Here is a 19,137-nt window from a genome sequence, read left to right as displayed (position 1 = left end):
CCTTAGTGAAATATAAAATGTATAAATAGGGGACTTTGAGTCTTGTACATAGACGAATATTATATTCTAATACAATGGATTACATTCAGTGGAAATCAGAGAGTTTAATATGGTATCAGTGAATTTTTTTCTGCAATTACCCTTACTTTCCCTTTCGTATTTCCAGTCTTTCTTTCCGTGATTTTTTTTTTTGTTTCTCATGTCCTTCCTACGCGATTTCATCTCCTAATTTCGTTCGATTATTTTCGTTTGGCTTCTGATTTCATTATTGTGTGAATTCGATTTCGATTCCATCTCACATTTCCAGATCCTTCGATTTCAATTTCGTTTCTTTGATTTTGATTTTGCCTAAATCATAAACCCTAGAATCATGTCTGAGACCGATTCATCCCCTTCTTCCCCTCCCGTTCTCAACGTAGAAGCCAATCCTTGCAATCCTTCTATCTAACGACTGCGGATCATCCTAGTGTACTCCTTATCAGTGAGAAACTTCACACAAGCAATTACCATTCCTGGAGCCGATTTACGTTTCTCTCTTTGAAGGCGAGAAACAAGTTAGGTTTTATTGATGGATCTCTTCATCCTCCTGCTTAAACTGATTCACTATTTTCTTCGTAGAGCAAATGCGACACTATTGTCCTCTCTTGGCTTCTAAATTCCTTGTCTCCTAAAACTGCTCAAAGTGTCATTTATATTGATACTTCTCGTGCGATGTGGCTCGAATTAAAGGAGCGATTTTCTCAAGGGAACGGACTACAGACTACCATCTCTGCCCTACGATAGAATCAAAGCAATGTAAGTACTTACTTCATTGAATTGAAGGTGCTTTGGGATGAACTGTTGAATTATCAACCTCTACTAGCGTGCATCTGTCAAGGATGTACATGTAATTCATCCAAGACCTTTGCTGCATATCATGACCAGAGTTATGTGATGACATTTCTTATGGGGCTTACTGATGTATTTGATGTCGTGAGAGGTCAGATTTTAATGCTGGAACCTCTGCCATCTATTAACAAAGTTTTTAGTCTTGTTATACAAGAAGAATGCCAAAGGCTTCTTAGTCAGAGGCACACTCATTCTATATCTGTTGAGTCTGTTACTTTAGCTGCTAAGCCAGACCCTGTAGTTAGGAATTTTAAACTTTCTACAAGTAGCAAGGTCACTTGTAGTCACTGTGGCATTTCTGGCCATATAGTTGACCGGTGCTACAAAATCCATGGATATCCTCCTAACTATAAATTTCGAAATAAGACTAAAGGTGTTAATGCCATTGCCAATGCTATTCAGAACACTGATTTGTCTTCCTTGTCACTTACTGCGGATCAGTGTCAACAATTACTAGCCTTACTCAAACCAACTGCTTCCTCTCCACCTTCTTCAGTAAACATGGCTTTAATTCCCAATTTTTCAGGTAAGTCTAATTCTGTTTGTGCCTCTGTTGATTCATTTCACTTGAATTCTTGAAAAATTGATAGTGGTGCATCAGACTGCGTGATTCATTCTCCTTGTTTCTATACCAGCAAGCGTGTTATTGTCTCTTATTCTGTCAAGTTATCTAATGGTACATTTGCTCAGGTTACACATATTGGTGATGTTGCCTTAAGTTCCTCTCTTATTCTCACCAATGTTTTATGTGTCCTAGTTTTACTTTCAATCTTCTGTCAGTCAGTAAAATTACTCAAATATCACAATGTTGTTTGATCCTTAAACCTCATCATTGTTTCTTGCAGGACCTAGTAACCTTGAAGATGATTGGGATGGGTGAAATGCAAGATGGCCTCTACAGGTTGACTTTTCCTTAGTCATCTATCATTTCCAGGGAATCTTCTACTCCTATATCTTGTTTTTCCATTCAATCTAATGTAGCCTTGTGGCACTTTAGATTAGGTCATCCATCTTCTTCTAGATTGCAATCTTTACGACATATTATTCCTGTTTTGCATTCTAAATTTGATACTTGTACCACTTTTCCAATTGCAAAACAGAAATTTTTATCTTTTCCTATTGGTGATCATAAATGTAATGCATCATTTGATTTGATACATTGTAATATTTGGGGACCAATGGCCTCTTGTACTTATGATGGTTTTAGATATTTTCTCACCATAGTAGATGATTATTCTCGGGCTACATGGGTATATCTAATAAAATCTAAGTCTGAAGTTGCATCTTTACTACAGTCTTTCTTTCTTCATGTTGAAACACAATTCAATCTCAAAATCAAAGCACTTAGGTCTGATAATGGACCTAAATTTGCTATAAAATCTTTTTTTGCTTCCAAAGGAGTGTTTCACCAACTGAGTTGTGTTGCAACTCCACAACAAAATTTTGTTGTGGAGCGTAAACACCAACATATCCTTAATGTGGTAAGATCGCTTCTTTTTCATGCTAAACTTCCTCTTTGTTATTGGGGAGATAGCATCCTTGCTTCTGTTTATTTGATTAATAGAATTCCGAGTCCTATTCTTTTGAATAAGACTCCTTATGAGCTTTTGTATCACAAAACACCATCTTATACTCATCTTAGGGTGTTTGGTTGTTTATATTTTGGCTCAACACTCTCTCATGCTCGCTCTAAATTCTCTCCTAGAGCTATAAAGTCTGTTTTTCTAGGTTATCCTTTTGGTGTTAAGGGTTACAAGCTGTTAAACTTAGAAACTCAAACTTGCTATGTCTCTAGAGATGTAGTATTCCTTGAAGAAGTATTTCCTTTCGAATCTTCTTCATCAACACCATCATGTGCTATAGATTCTTCTCTTGGTCCTCTACCCAATCCTGCTCCTAATTTTAATTTTAATATTACTGCTCCTCCACAAATTGAGATAAGTAATGTTAATTCAAATTCTTCATTACCTTCTCTTAGAAGGTCATCTAGGACTCGACACCCTCCTTCATACCTTCATTCTTATCACTGTCAATAGGTTGTTGCTTTGCATTCACCTTCTCCCACTGATCAAAAGGTTGCTGGTCTTCCTTCCTCCCACATTTCTCACCCAATCAGCAGGTATTTGACATATGATAAACTTTCTCCATCTCATAAATCTTTTGTTTTTCTCTCTACGTCTATTCTTGTTGAGCCTAAATCTTATTCTCAAGCTATCAAATATCCTGAATGGAGGGAAGCTATGCAAGCTGAAATTTCAGCTTTAGAGCAGAATGACACTTGGGATTTAGTCCCTTTACCCCTTGGTAAACACCCAGCTAGATGTAAACAATGCCTTCTTGAATGGTGAGCTTCAAGAAGAGGTTTACATGTCATTGCCATCTGATTTTGACAGCAAGGGGGAGTCAACACTTGTATGCAAACTTAAGAAATCCTTGTATGGCTTGAAACAAGCATCAAGGCAATGGTTTGCAAAATTCTCATCGAATTTGTTGCTTAATGGGTCTACTCAATCAAGATCAGACTACTCTTTTTTCAGCAAGCAAGAGGGTACTTCAGTTATCTTTCTTCTTGTGTATGTAGATGACATTTTAGTCTCAAGTAATGATACTGCTACTGTAGAAGCCTTGAAGTCATATCTGAATAGTCATTTTAAGATGAAAGACCTAGGTCCTTTGAAATATTTCTTAGGACTTGAAGTAGCCAGATATGCTAAGGGAATGCATCTGTGTCAGAGAAAGTATTCTCTGGAAATTATTGAAGATTATGGCTTGGCTGGTTGTAAACCAGCATCTTCACCCATGGAACAAAATTTGATTTTGAATGCTGAAAGTGGGGATGAGTTAGAAGATCCTTCTCAATTTAAGAGATTAATTGGTATGTTGATTTACCTAACCATTACAAGAACCGATATTTCTTTTTCAGTGCAAAGATTAAGCCAGTTCATGCATAGGCCTCGGGTACCACACATGGTAGAAGCAAATAGGGTGGTTCAATATGTCAAAGCCACAGTTGGCTTAGGATTATTTTTCTCATCTGCTTCCACTGATTTTTAGCTCAAAGTGTACACAGATTCAGATTGGGCAGCATGCCCAGATACCAGGAAATCTGTCACTGGTTACACTATGTTTTTGGGAGATAATTTGGTCAGTTGAAAGTCAAAGAAGCAACAAACAATTTCCAGATCTTCGGCTGAGTCAGAATATAGGGCAATGACAGCTGGGGTTTGTGAAATACTTTGGCTGAAAAATTTGTTAGCAAATTTTGGGATTTCACACTCACAGCCAGCTTTAATATACTGTGATTCACAAGCTGCTATTCACATAGCTTCTAATCCAGTGTACCATGAAAGAACAAAACATATTGAGATAGATTGTCATCTTATGAGAAAGCAGATGCAAGCTGGTGTGATCAAGCTATTCCATGTCAAAACAGTTTGTCAAATTGCTGATGTCTTGGCAAAGTCTCTAGGTTTAAATCAGTTTAACCATCTCATTGGCAAGATGGGACTATTAAATATATATAGTTCATCTTGAGGGGGAGTATTAGATTGTAATATTAATTATTTACATTCTTTACATGTGTAGTGTATGTTTATTTTATTCTTTTGTATAGAGTACCTTAGTGAAGTATAAAATGTATAAATAGGGGACTTTGAGTCTTGTACAGAGACGAATATTATTTTCTAATACAATGGATTACATTCAGTGGAAAGCAGAGAGTTTAATACAAAAGTCAAAATTAAGGTTATAGTTTACAACTTACAGAATCCTTGCTTAAATGCTGACCCAAACAACATTTTTAGGATTGCTATTTGCCTGGCATTATTAAACTGTTCCATGATTATGTTATTGAAGGTCTTTATGAAATCTTGCACATTTTTATCTATTATCTGGTTTATGATTAAGTAGATCCTTGCTTCGTTGACTACTGAATCAAATTGTTCTCTCTTTGACAGAGATCAGAGGAATTATCAACACTAAAGGGTTATAGCGGTTATGGGGCTGAGCAGGGTGAAAAAGTATGGGGCATTCTTGATTTGTGATTGATTGTTTCATGGAGTTGAACTTGATTGCTAATTGTTATACATTCAGTTGTTTCATCCATTTTGTCCGGATCTCCTTCTGATTCAAAATTATGAGCTGAAGATAGAGATTTGACCTTTCTTGTTCATATCTTGTCTAAAATGAGAACTCATAGTATAAATGGTCACTATGTGTAACCTCAACACCACATCTAGAATCAAGGCTATAGATTTAAATGTAAACTCGTGTTGTTTCTTTAGAAAGTAATTGTGAATGGTTACACAACCATTTCATATGGTTAGACATTTTTTGTGCGTCATATTGTTAATCTATTCACAATACATCAATGACCAAAATATGTTTTTGTGAAGATGCTACAAAAGTCATTTTTAGTTGCCATTCAACATAGTATTAGAATTTATGCTGATTTAAGGTATAGCCGAAGTTTTACTTATCAAAAAAGGTATGGCTGAAGTTTCTACTCTGGCTGTTGACCTTAGGCAATTATCCTCTAAGTTTAAATTGGTACGATCGAACATAGAATCGAGACAACTATAAGTGGATTACTTGAAGTTTCATATGAGACAACTGAAATTTATAACTCTTGATGACAAACTTCATGATAGATGAAGACTAACATTGTTGCTGATTTGCAATCTTTGAGAGCTGCAATTGCTTCAACCTTTTATAGCAACCTTGGTATAGAGGACGATGATATATTTGTTTCAGTTGGTGTAAAATGTAATATATCCCACCTTCAGGTTTGTTTAATTTTACACACTGGTTTTGAGTTCCTTGCATTAACTTTGCCTCTGTTTATATTTGTTTGCTTGTACTGATGATTTTTGTTTACCAGCAAAGTATTCCATTATATATATATATATATTTAAATTGTATCACTATCTAAATTTGCTTTCTTTCTACTCTTGGCAGGTTGTTTTTGGGGCTGATGTTACAATGGCAGTGCAAGACTCATCATACCCTGTAATTTATTCTTCTCCAAAATAAGAATAAAATTTTTTCTCGAGTTGACTTGTCCCCATTTTTCTCTTATAATTATCTGTTTTCATTGTGATATATATTAAGTGAAAATTTTAGCCTTCATTTGGTCATATTTTTAAGATTTTATTTATTGGTAATAATTTGTGATAGTACTTTTTTATTCGTTTAGCTTAATTTTGCATGAAATTGCCTGCCATTGGTAATAATTTGCGATAGTTCATGGGATGTATTCAGTGAGATTTTGGAGAAAACTCATGTTGTTATCACCCCTGGAAGTGGTTTCAGACCTGCTGGCGAAGAGTTTGTCAGGGTTAGTGCCTTTGGTCACAGGAACAATATTATGGAAGCTTGTAAAAGATTCAAGCAGCTATACAAGTGAAGCTGGATTCAACTGGTTTCTACAGCATCTCTTTTTGGAGCAGGAATGGACACACCTGCTCCCACCATCATTTGCTTTGATTTTTGCAAACTGTTAGACCTAAGCACAAGCAAGTTTCAGATTTGGGATTCTTATTTGCAGGTTGCATAACCTATTTCATAAGTTGTAGAAATCGAGTGTACTTTGTGATCTAAACTCTATTTTATTCATTATCAATTTGAAGCAAATGTTCTAATAATCTTCTCTCGCAAAAAGGTCCAATAATAGTGTAGTCCAGCATAAGAAATCTGTATTAGTGAATGTAGCAAATCCGGTTCCCAGCCAGAAGCCACTTTGAGACGAGGAAAAAGGAATCAAACTCCAATAAAAAAGCTCAAGCTCAAAGCATGGAGCAACCACGTATTCCAATTGCTTTATAAACATCTATTCATATCGAGAATCTTAAGGTAGAGCACGACAATGAACAAAAGCCGACATGTATTACGACAGAAATAGAAACAGCAACTCTCCAATATTTTACTTGTTTGAATTCTGTCATTTTCATTCGTCTCATGATATTTTTGCAGTTAAGCCTGCTGGGATGATTTTGTTTTCACGTTCAATATGACAGTAATGAGATTGATCAGTCTAGATATCCTCGTACAAATATGCTTCCTCTGTGAGATTTTAAATACCACCACTTGGCTTCTTGGCATTGCTTTTTTGTTTTTGGGCCGTGAAAAGTGTGTACTCATTTCCAAGCTTTCGAGTCAGAAGTCTTATGTTGTCATAACCCAAAATTCTTTGAAGCAGAAGCTCGACACCAAATACAACCCATTTCACGCCTGAAAGATAACCCAGCCCACCCCAAATCCCTGCTTCTTTTCCCTTCCCCCCGTCTAGTGCCCCAGTCCTCGACTCTCTCCCTCCCTCCTCCTCTCTCTGCGTTTGCTCCTCCTAAATCCCTACTTCTTTTCCCCTTCCCCAGTCCAGCACCCCAGCCCTCGAATCTCTACCTCTGCGTTCACTCCTCTCCACCGCCGTAATCCTTTTTCTTTGCCGTTGATCACCCCAGTAAGTTCCCATTCCTCTCTCTCTCTCTCCCTTTGACTCTCCCCCCATCTTAGGGTTGTTCTCTGCTCCACTGCGCTGCACCACGACCAATTGAATTCTGCATGTAAGCTTGGGCAGCTTATATGACGTCCACGGTCAAGATTGGATTCCCCATGTAATTCTAAATTGGATTTCCGCCTTGCACTTTCCCTCCCACTAGTAATTCTAAATTGAATTTCGCATGGATTGATGACCGCATTACATTATTCTTCCTATCGGCCCAGCGATTGTTTCCTTTCCTCTACCAACTAGGGTTAGGTTTTCTGCAAAGCAATTTTCCGATCCGAAGCCGTGAGAGGATTCTAAATTGACGTATTTGCTCCATTTTGTGTTGGATCTCTACCTTTGTATACACAGTTGCATTGCTTCATCCATCAATTCGGTGAGTTCTCTTTTTCCCTCCTTTAGAACATTGGCAATGGCCTACATTTGCCAATGCAAGTCTAAATTAAAAGCAAATGTGAGAAAAAACATATGCATTGGCTTAGCTAAACCTCTCAAATTTGAGATTTATGCTATAGTGTTTGTTAGCTCCTCTCCAAGATTGGCGAAGTCTGTTCTGGAATCAAAAGCATATTTTATTATTTCTCTTCCTCCAGTTAACTCTTTTATTCTTTTTCATCATCTTGAAACTTTCCCATTTTCTCTCTCTTCTTTCTTTCTCCAGAAACCATTTTCTCTTCTTCGACCTAGCCAATCCGCATTTTCTCCGTCGTTCTTTTCTTCTTCAACCCGCAAGGCCCATTCTCTCTGTCTTGCTTTTTTTCAGCCCCATTCTCACATACCTGCCTTGCTCTTCTTTAACCCGCAAGCATCCTCTTTTCCCCAGTGGTCATCTTTGATGTCATCGTCTAGTTTTTCTCAACCATAAGTCTCTCTTTCTTGCTCTTCTCTCCCTCTAGTATGTGCATTCGATGTGTCGTCATCTTCCTTGCTCTTCTCTCCCGCTTCTTTGATTCTCATTTTCTGGTTTATCGAGTAATTAAATCGCCATGTGTTTTGCAATTCTAATGTTGAACACTGGTCTCGTTCTCGATTATCACAGGCAAATCGATTCTCCATTTGTTGTCTCCAACACAGAAGACTTAGGTTTCTAGTCCTCCTCTCAACCATTACAGTAAGTGTTTTTCGTGCTATCGACATATACAATAATTTTTCACTCTCGTTTTTGGATGAATACAGATTGTGTAATTGTTTTGGACATTTTTATTTTTATTTTTGGAGCTTTTTTTTTTTATAAGTAAAAGATAACTATTATTGATCATAAAAAAAAAGGCATGGCCCTTGTATACAGGAAGTATACATCAGGTACCTAAAAACATTCTACGAGCTAGGAATCAAAGACAAGAAATCATGAACATTGTCCCCATTTAGTACAATAGCAAAGAACCAAAGCAATAAATTTTGAAAGAAAAAGTTCTTTAGCTCCTCTATAGTGCGTTCCAACCAGATACTCCACATGATACATAGTGGAATCATCTTCCATACTGCTGCCACTTGTTGGCAACCTTGTATCTTCCTCCAACTCCCCAGCATGTCCACTACCCTCAAAGGCATAACCCAAACAATGTTGACCATTTGAAAAATCTCATCCCATATCTCCCTTGTGATCTCACAATATAATAGAAGGTGATCCACAGATTCTCCATTCTTTTTGCACATATAACACTAATCTATCATTACACACCCCATCTTCCTCAAGTTATCCGTGGTCAAGATCTTCCCAAGTGCTGCGTTCCAGACGAAGAAGGCTACTTTGAAGGGTACATCGACCGCCAAATATTCTTCCAAGGAAACGGAGGGTGGTTTTGTGTGGTCAAAATTTTGTAATACTCCTTTACCGTAAATTTCTTCTGATTATTAAACCTCCACTTCACACGGTCACACTGTGCCGTAGGAGTCCCCATGGAGTATAGAAGGTTGAAAAGATCTGAAACAGAAGATAATTCCCAATCATGAAAGTCCCTGTTGAAAAGAACATCCTACTGAAAAGTGCCATTATAGAGGGACTGCATATCCGCAACTAAAGCCTCTCTATTAGCAGCAATACGATAAAGGTTCGGAAAAGCTTTTTCCAAAGCATGCTCTCCACACCACACATCTTGCCAAAAACTGATTCTATTGCCTTCTCCCACAACGAATCGAATATGATTCTCGAAACAAGACCACCCCCTTCTTATAAACTTCCATAAACCCACACCATACCCTCCTCTCCCTTCGTTGGAACACCAACCGCCCTAGGTATCTCCATAGCGAGCGACAATGATTTCCTTCCATAATGCATCCCCCTCCGATTGGTATCTCCATAACCATTTCCCCAAAAGAGCTTTATTGAAAGTTATCAAGTCACACACTCCCAACCCCCCCTATACGACTAAATCATAAACTATCTTCCATCTAACCAGATGAAATTTCTTCTCCTCCCCCATGCCCCCCCAAAGGAACGCCTTAAAGAGTTTCTAAATTTTGTTTGGTGGAAGAATTTGTTGCAGTTGATTGACTTATCTCTATACATCATGCTCTCCTCTTTATTTTGCTTGCTATTCTATACTTAACTTTTTTCAGTTTTCATTTTGACTTTGGCTATATTCAAGTATGGTTTCAAAGCTTAAAGATCTATCATTAAATCTAGGATAAATGTGTTGTGTCATCCTGGCCTATATATTGAATGGAATATTCGGATTGAACCAAATAATCATACATCCACGAGAATTTTACCAGACCAATTAATTCATGAACACGAAGTACCACCCAAAGCTAGTGGCACATTGTTGGGAAGTTTCCTTTTCCAAGGTGTTCAAAGTTCTTTGTTTACAAACTTTGCAAGATTATACTTCTAACTTGTCTAAAGGATTATAAAATCAAGTCATATGAAGTAGCAACATGAGCAAAAGACAGCTCATGAACAATGGAGATCATGACCTACTCCAAATTTATGTAGTTAATTTATATATAAATCAAACTAGATTGAAGGGATGATCAAACTAGTTTGTTAGTTCTTTACCATAGATGGGTAAAACTGATCTGATCTACGATGGGCATAGATTTGGGAATTGAGATGCGGGAAACTTTGTGATGCATTTTTCAACTGTTTATGATGTTTTCTTCCTTCATGCAATGTTTAATGAATTGCATAAAAAAAATCCAAATAATTTACAAAAATAAAGCACCGAGCTATTTACAATTAAAATATCAAATCACCAAGTTATAAGCAAATTACAGACAAAGTAGAAGCCTTAAAGATGGCATCAGAGTTGTTGATGAAGCCTTAAAGAACAGAGCTACAAGCTGATTTTTTTTTTTTTTTCTTCAAGTTGCTTCATTTTTTTGCTTTGTTCTATACATTCACAACCAAGTTGAGACATTATTTATATAGATGTATATGCCAGTGTGAGTCGTGACAGTTAGTATTGAAAATTAAATCATAGTGTCTTGACTAAGAATGTACTGGTTTGTACTGTTTTTAGTGCAAATAGAGTTTTAGTGCACTCTTATGAAATGTTGATGCTGAAATGTAATGTGAATTTACTGCTAGTTTATGAGTTGGTGGTTTATTGAAATGTTGATACTGAAATGTAATGACTAAATCAGCAGTGAATCTACTAAAATGTGGCATGACCTAGTTTATGAGTTGGGTAAAAACTTGTTGGTTTATGACCTGGTTTTCACTGGTTTGATATTGAAATGTGAAAGAGTTGCTGGTTTAATTTCATTGTCCATGTTGAATTTCTTTAATCCACTCACATGTTCTTGTTGTCATGTTGAATTGGTTGTCTCAGCTTATTCACATTAAAGAGTACATTGCATTCTATACCTGTTGCTTCACTGTGAAGTGGCTAGGGTCTTGGGGACAGCAATTTTCCAACTTCTTGGGACGAAATGGGCGATGCCATTTCAACTGATGCAAAGTCTTGCTTTGTTGTTATTATTATTATCTATGTGAATTGTGATGTAGAAATATGTGGCATGAGTTTTCGGTCTTAGATGAGGAAGAAAGTTTTAAAATGACTTTTTCAACTTATTTTGAGAAATTAATGATCACTTTAAGTCACTTTGACAGTTTTAAGAGTGTAAGTAGATGAGTTCAATGTAATCTTGCAACAGAAGAACATATCTATTATGTCCCTTTTGAATATTTTTATATGTTTTGTTCTTTATCAACATTTTCTTTGTGCCAAGATTGTGCTTCCATTTTGAGTACTCAAGAAAAGACAAATTCTGAGTTTTCATTCTTTGATGTTTATGCAAAAAGAACAGCTTCTCAGTGCTTATGCCAGTGCCAGTTATGGAGGTTTTACATGGTTCAGTGATGATTAAATATGTGGAGATATATACACACTGAACATATATATACTGCAGGTTTTATTTGTTCTAAAACTTGTGTGACTACAAGGATGAGGTATAAAACCTGACTACTAGCAGCATAATTATCATATAAAGATTTTACAAAATATAAAAAATAAAAGTAAAAATATTAAAAAAATAAATAAAATATATAATATTATATTATTATTTTGATTTTAGGATAGCTAGTCCAACATGGATCACCCTTTTCAAAAGTTTTGGCTATAGCTAAAATCTCAAACTCTAGTCATAATTTAGACCATCTAGCCATTGCCAATAGAAGGGTATATTTTTTATTTTGTTGAATTTAGGAGAAGAAAAAATTTGAGATCTTTAAGCCTCTTTTTTTTTTTTAATATATATAGTGTAATATTTTTTCCCAGAAGTTTCTTTTTATTTTTTATTTAAATTGAAAACCACTGTTTGTGAATAATTTACTGTATGTAGAATCATGAGAAAACTTATGAGAGATAGAATCCAAAAGGTTTTGTTTCTTCTTGACGTAGTGGATGATATTTGAAATTGGTTTTTGAAAATTGATGAACTTTTTGTTAATTGCGCCTTTGTCTGCTCCTTTTGGATCATTTAATTGTAGTATGACCATAATTCGAAATTGGTTTTTGAAAATTGATGAACTTTTTGTTAATTGAGCCTTTGTCTGCTCCTTTTGGATCATTTAATTGTAGTATGACCATAATTCGTCTTCTGTTGATGTTAGGCTAAAAAGGTGCTACATTTTTGAAGTTTTTGTTGGTTGTAGTTTGCTTTGCTAAGTGGTCTTATTTCATTTGAATGATTTGCTTATATTTGGTTTCTTTTGCCTCTTGTAGCTTTGAGTTATCCTCCTATTTTTCTTGCCATTTGCAACCTAATAGAGCAGATGGATCTTGAGACGGAGAACAGAATAGCTGCAATGCTTATGAAAGAAGCAGCAGAATTGCGGCGACAAGCAGAGAAGGAAGGTGTGCAAGCCTATCTTAAACAACCCAATTCACGGTTTCGGCCCAATTCACGGTTTCTAAGTGCAACTGTTCTTGGAGTACAAGAAGGTTAGTTCTACACTTTCTGTAATGATAATATCTTCTTTCTTTTCGTTGATTTGGCACTGCGTTGCCTTTTATGAAGGATAGTTTTTGTAACGAATTTCAATCCTTCATGACTTATGAGGAAAGATGAGTGTTTGCTATATCAAGTGGTCCGTATCTTCCTTCATGGAAATCGAGGCACATTATTATACCTTCAGTTTCTTAACACCTTATTCCTTCTTGACTAACCCAAATAGGTTTTCATATTTATTTGATACAACTCAGTTTCTCTACAACTCAATCATAGAAAAAGGATTCAAAAACTGGTGTTTGCAAAGAGTTGAGGAAAACATAATTCTGATGAACAAACAATTGGTTCCTTCACTCGAAGTTTAAGTTATCTTTTCAGCGTGGTTGGGTTTTGTTTACCTCTTAAATTACATTTTATGGTTCAGATTTGTGAACTTCAGCTTTAAGGTTTATTTATTTATTTGTTTTTTGGTTTTTGAAACAGCAAATCGATCTGTGGAAGTGAATGAGATGTTGCGAGCCCGACAAAAAGAGCTAGAGCTGGATGATAGATGTAAAGGCAAATTTAGAAATGGAAGCAGTAATAGCAGCAGCTGTATTGACAATCACGGCGTAACCAAAAGTAAGAGTTCTCTTGTGAATGTTAACAATGCAAGTGCTTCATGTTCATCAAGTGAAAGAGTATATGAGAGTGGCTCTTCGAGGGAAGATGAAGAACTTGAGGAGTTTCTACACTCAAGGTCATAATTTATGCTCTTTCTCACTCCCTCTGTGTGTGCGCTCTTGAATCACTCTACTTCAAATATGTCGATTTCATTGGTTTGACATGATCTTTTTTGTTTTCCGGATGGCAGGGCCAAACGTGGCAGAGGTGGTGTTGGCCCAAGGATGGATGAAACGGATCTGTACCTTCCACCTTCTTTGGACTCCATTGAAGATCGGTCAACGAGCGCTGATGTATGGAGACGCCATGTTGTCTATGGTCCTGAGGAACCTTCTACACTGAAGTCACATGATTCTTCAGAAGAGGAGACTAGCGAGGAAAAGCGGAAGAAGTCAAAAAAGCTTCCCTCAGGGAGCTCCGACAAACAACACTCAAGGAAGCATCCAAAGATAATTCTAAGGATAAGAAAAAGAAGAGAAACGAGGAGAAAAGAAATAAGGAAAAATATAGTTGCAAGCACAATTATGTATTAATCTGTGTATCAATATAATGTGATTGATCAAAAAGTAGATTTTATTAAAAATAGTGTTAATTTAAATTTTAAGTATGAATAAATCAGTATTGGTACACAGATTAATACGCAACTGTACTTGTATGTAATAAAACTCAAGAAATAAACATCGCAAGTAATGGTTATTTTCTAAACTGGCTGGTTTCCCACAGAGTTAACAAGTCATTGTACGTCAATATGAATGAAAAATCCTTATATACGGGCATAGAAAAGTATTGAATATTACTTTTGTATCAGGAAAGGCTTCCCCCTCTCGGTGCTCACATCTTTTCTGCCCTGTTCGTAACAAAACAGCTTTTTTGGGCATATAATAATAATAAAAAAATGAACCAAAAGCAAGCAGCTGATATTTCTTCTCCTAAGAATCTCTGAATACCGTGGACAGGAATGTTTAATTAATGAGAATCCTATTGATCTCAACCTGTAGTAGTGGAACTCATGACCCACTGATTCATTTACCCCATCACTAAAATCCTAGCTAGAAGACCAATAAAATGCCGCTTCAATCCCAAGTACCGATCGTGTGTAATTCATTTGCTTGGAATTAAATTAAAACATTTGGTCAAATGGTGCACGAAAGTTTGACATTAGGCCTCCCCTAAATTGGATGTTAGTCCGATAGTTTTTTTAATTGAGCAATACTATATACAGTCGTGAAATTGTAAACGTACAATCGCTTTAAAAATAAATGGGGTCTACAATTAAAAAGTTAATTTTTTTTTTTCATATAAGTCTTATATTAATTTATTTTTTTAAAAATAATTACACATCACTTATATAATTACAATTATAAATATCATTTTTCTTTAATTAGACTCCCGAAATCGAGCAATAAGACAAGTTGCTCGTATATGGTCAGTTGCCCGTGTTTATCGAGCAACGAGGTCAGGTTACACGGCCCCTGATCAGACCCAGGCCCATGGAATAAAACCAGCCCGCCCGGTTTCATTAGAAAAACAGATAAAGTGCCAAACGGCAATGGGATTCTTTAAGTTCTTTTTGTTATAAACTATCTTGAATTGTATGACCACATTTATCTAATCGTCAAATGCATAGTGCATAGTGCTAGCATAGTACCAGCATAGTGAGTTGGCCGACATATGCATAGTGCATAGTGCTAGCATAGTGAGCAAGCATAGTCCCCTTTGTACGCCTATATATATCGTTGAATTCTTTAAAAAATTCATAAGTTTCATAACCTTTCTGAGTTCTATCTCTTTCTCTCTCCTTTTAAAAGTTTTATTATACGTTATGTCTCTCTCTTTTCTATGATTTCATAACACGTTATCAGCACAAAAGTTCTGACGATTTTGAAGCTAGTAGTCCTCTACTTCAAGTAGGTTTTTCAATATATTTTTATATTCCTGATTTATATATGTAAAAAATGTCAAATCTTACAAAATTGGAATTCATTGCTCTTGACATTTCTAGAAAAAATTATTTATCTTGGATCCTTGATGCTGAGATCCATCTGGATGCGATGAACCTGGGAGATACAATTAAAGAAGGAAATCAAGGGTCCTTGCAGGACCGTGCTAAGGCAATGATTTTCCTTCGGCACCATCTTCATGAAGAATTAAAAACTGAGTATTTAACGGTGAAAGATCCACTTATTTTGTGGAATGATTTAAGGGAGAGATATGAACACCAAAAAACTGTAATCCTCCCAAAAGCTCGTCATGATTGGATGCACCTGAGGTTGCAAGACTTCAAGAGTGTTAATGAGTATAACTCTGCACTCTTTAAAATTAGCTCGCTATTGAAATTATGTGGTGAAAAAGTCACTGATGATGACTTGTTAGAGAAGACATAGACTACTTTTCATGCCTCGAATGTGCTCCTGCAGCAGCAGTATCGAGAGCGAAAGTTCAAAAAATATTCTGAACTTATATCTTGTCTTCTATTAGCTGAGCAAAATAATGAGCTTTTGTTAAGAAATCACCAGTCACGTCCTACTGGTTCTATATCATTCCCTGAAGTGAATGGTACTAGATTTACATCATTCCCAGAAGCGAATGGTGCATCTTTTCAAAGAAAACGAGGGCGTGGACATGGTAGGAAAAACTATAGAAGTGGAGGTCCTAGAAGTGACCACACTAAAAAGGACAATAATAGATATACACCGTACCACCAGAAGTGGTTCAACTCAGAAAAGGGCAAAGGTCCTCAAAACAAATTTTTAAAGAAAGATGAAGATGGATGCTATAGATGTGGTATGAATGGACATTGGGCTTGTATCTGTCGTACAGATAAGCACTTGTTTGACTTATACCAATCTTTTATAAAAGAAAAAATAAAGAAATTTGAAACAAATTTTGCTTAACCATCATATGCTTTAGATTCTATAAATGGAGAAGATATTACAAGCCTTGATATTTCTAATTTCTTTGAGGATTCTAGTGGTAGAGTTAATCATGAAAGTGTTCCTTTTTAATTAATGTATTTCCTTTATCTTATTATAAAATATTTTTATATTCTGCAATGTTTTGTAGTAATGAAAGTTTTATTTATTTTTTTATACTTGTTATAAATTATTGATGATATGATTTATCTGAAAATGGAAATGGAGCATCCCTGAAGGATCGCCCTAAATCAATAATTTTATTGAGTATCTCATATGAGTGATACTTGTACCAAAAGCTCATTATAATTTATGCACCTGAAGTTGCATAATTGAAATTGTGGAAAGAATATATATTTGAATGAACGTCTCGAATGTGCTCCTGAAATAGCAATATCGAGTATGCTCCTGAAGTAGCAATATGAAATGCAAACGTTCACAATATATTCTAAATTTGTATCAAGACTTTCAGTGACTGAGCAAAATAATAAGCTTTTGATAAGAATCATTATTCACGTCTTACTAGATCTATATCATTCCCTGAAGTGAATGATAATGAATTTATATCATTCTATTCCCTAAAGTGAAAAGAATGATGCGTTTCATTCAAAGAAACTAAGAGATTGGATGTGATAATAAATATCTTTTCGGGCCAGAAGCTCGTATTGGAAAAGCTGTAAGCTTTTTCTTTGAGATGATATTATACAAATTATTGAATCAAATATTATGATGCATCAAAAGGTGATATGATTCAAAATATTTGTATCTTTTCATGGTTATCTTGATCATCCAAAATCAATTACGATAAGTCGAATGATTTTCATATGGACGTCCATAAAAGAACCAGAATATTCTTTTACTATAAAGTTTTACCACTAGAAGTGGAAAGAAAAATTTGCTTAAAGCAAATAAGATGAAATTATTCGATATTATCTTGATTATCATATGTGAACCAGAAGTTCAGATGATAATTAAATTTTGGATACAATAAGATAAAAATGTCTCATATTCTAGCTGCTAAAATCCCAGCTAGGATTAAAATCCCTGTAGGACAATTAAGAAATTCAGCAGTCTAAAAATATGTATAAAGGCATGTGAGACTTATCGATACAAAAGATAAAGTATCTCAAAAGAGAAAGGTATAAATAATTTGGTACTCCTGAAGAGGCCATTCCCACAAAACAAGTAATAAAGTCCATCCAAATTCTCTGTATAAAATTCTCCTATATAAACTCTTGAAGAGTACCTCCTAAAGAGGTTTTTCATGAAAATGTCTTCCCTTGAAGAGGGACAGGTACCTGAAAATAATGAGATCTCGTTACATTTCATGAATAATGGAGAAATTATGGATAGAAATAAAATTGTTGTCGACAATGTATTTCCATATGAGATGTCAATTGACATTACCAGAAATAATGATAAAAGTGAATCAAGAATCGTCGAAGAATACGACGTAAAATATTGGCCAAATTTGAAAGAAACAATTCCTGCAGAATTGATTCACTAGTAAAATATGATACATCGGGACTTATAATCCAAACACCTAAAGAGGTGATGCTTGTTGAATGTCAGTGGGTATTTATGGAAATGTAATAAAAATGTGATATATAAATCACGAGTCAGTTTCTCAATTCTTGCAGAATTGATATCACTAAGTAAAATATGATAAATATGGACTTGAAGTCCAAACACCTAAAAAGGTGATTTTTGTTAAATATCAATGGATATTTATATACATGATATAAAAAGCCTGAAACTTTTAATATGAAAATGTGATATAAAAATCACAAGTTAGTTTCTCGAATAAACAATATTGATATGATTTTAAAGTGGTTGAAATCATATTGAGATTTTTATTAGCTTGAAAGTTACCGAGAGTTTGGATATGCATGATTAACTGCATATGGATCATTGGATCATGATATATATATGAAAATCCCTGAAGGATAGAAAATGTCTGAAACTTCTAATATGAATACATCTGGAAATATGTATTCTATCAAATTTCAAAAATCTTTATATGATCTAAAGCAATCCAAACGCAAATGGAAACAAGCTATTATTGCAATTTATATATATGATTTAAATGTCATTGAGGCTCTAGAAGAGCTCATAAAAACTGCACATATTTGAAATATAAATCTGAAACCCTTGCGGCTTCAAAGGGAAGATGGATGATGTTATTAGTCATGAAATACCATCTTTTAATACAATTACTATTTCAGATTCATATTATGGGTTTGATATGAAGTGTGCATTATTAAAGAAGAAATAAAAGGGAGCACACAGAACATCTACCAAAAGATAGAAACACAAACATGAATATTTGTGAAATATTATTTTATTATCTTGAAGCAAGAATTACAGAAATTTGAGGCACTTTACCTCATTCTTTAAACGCTCTTGTTCTTCAAGAATCTGCATGGCATCCCTATCTAAAGGGGTGGGCAATCGAAAAGATGATTTAAGTAAGGATTTTAAATTCCTATTCTCTTACTTTATTAATTCTATTTTCATGTTGGACTCCAGAAGAAATCGCTGAAGTATAGCAATATTCTCGTGGAGATTGTCAACTCCACAAGTTCTGGATTGCAGTCGCTGAGAAAATGCGACAATGGATGATGAGTATCGGGTACCGAGACTCACAAGCTCATAGATAGCTTCATTATCTGACCTATGAGTCAGATCATTATATTGCATAATAGCACCTGTGGTAGAAGCAAGTACAGCTGATGAACGAGGTGCATAGCACCTCATATATTGGCCATGAGAAGATCG

At 35.3% G+C, this 19,137-nt stretch overlaps 1 protein-coding gene across 3 annotated transcripts; it reads left to right on the top strand.

Annotated features, from left to right (window-relative positions):
• The first annotated feature begins 6,962 nt into the window (after nt 1–6,962).
• On the top strand, nt 6,963–14,254 carry LOC122311111. Of its 3 annotated transcripts, XM_043125506.1 has the most exons (5): nt 6,963–7,766; nt 8,430–8,501; nt 12,559–12,777; nt 13,268–13,523; nt 13,638–14,254. In XM_043125506.1, exons 3-5 carry the CDS (start codon nt 12,609–12,611, stop codon nt 13,978–13,980), a joined length of 768 nt encoding a protein of 255 aa, XP_042981440.1. In that variant the 5' UTR covers nt 6,963–7,766; nt 8,430–8,501; nt 12,559–12,608; the 3' UTR covers nt 13,981–14,254. The 3 variants fall into 3 exon arrangements, with proteins under 3 accessions (XP_042981440.1, XP_042981441.1, XP_042981439.1); XM_043125507.1 differs by lacking the exon at nt 8,430–8,501; XM_043125505.1 differs by having other exon boundaries at nt 6,963–8,501.
• Nucleotides 14,255–19,137: the final 4,883 nt, after the last annotated feature.

The sequence above is a fragment of the Carya illinoinensis genome, chromosome 5 (assembly GCF_018687715.1).
Source record: "Carya illinoinensis cultivar Pawnee chromosome 5, C.illinoinensisPawnee_v1, whole genome shotgun sequence".
Classification (NCBI taxonomy): domain Eukaryota; kingdom Viridiplantae; phylum Streptophyta; class Magnoliopsida; order Fagales; family Juglandaceae; genus Carya; species Carya illinoinensis.
This window is presented reverse-complemented; position numbering and strand designations above follow the sequence as displayed.

Bases quoted from the DNA above. Each gene is read 5' to 3' on its own strand.
- LOC122311111 (XM_043125507.1), top strand. From the start codon at position 12,609: ATGGATCTTGAGACGGAGAACAGAATAGCTGCAATGCTTATGAAAGAA. The intron at 12,778-13,267 runs GTTAGTTCTACA...TTTTTGAAACAG, and splicing joins TGTTCTTGGAGTACAAGAAG to CAAATCGATCTGTGGAAGTG. The intron at 13,524-13,637 runs GTCATAATTTAT...TCCGGATGGCAG, and splicing joins GAGGAGTTTCTACACTCAAG to GGCCAAACGTGGCAGAGGTG.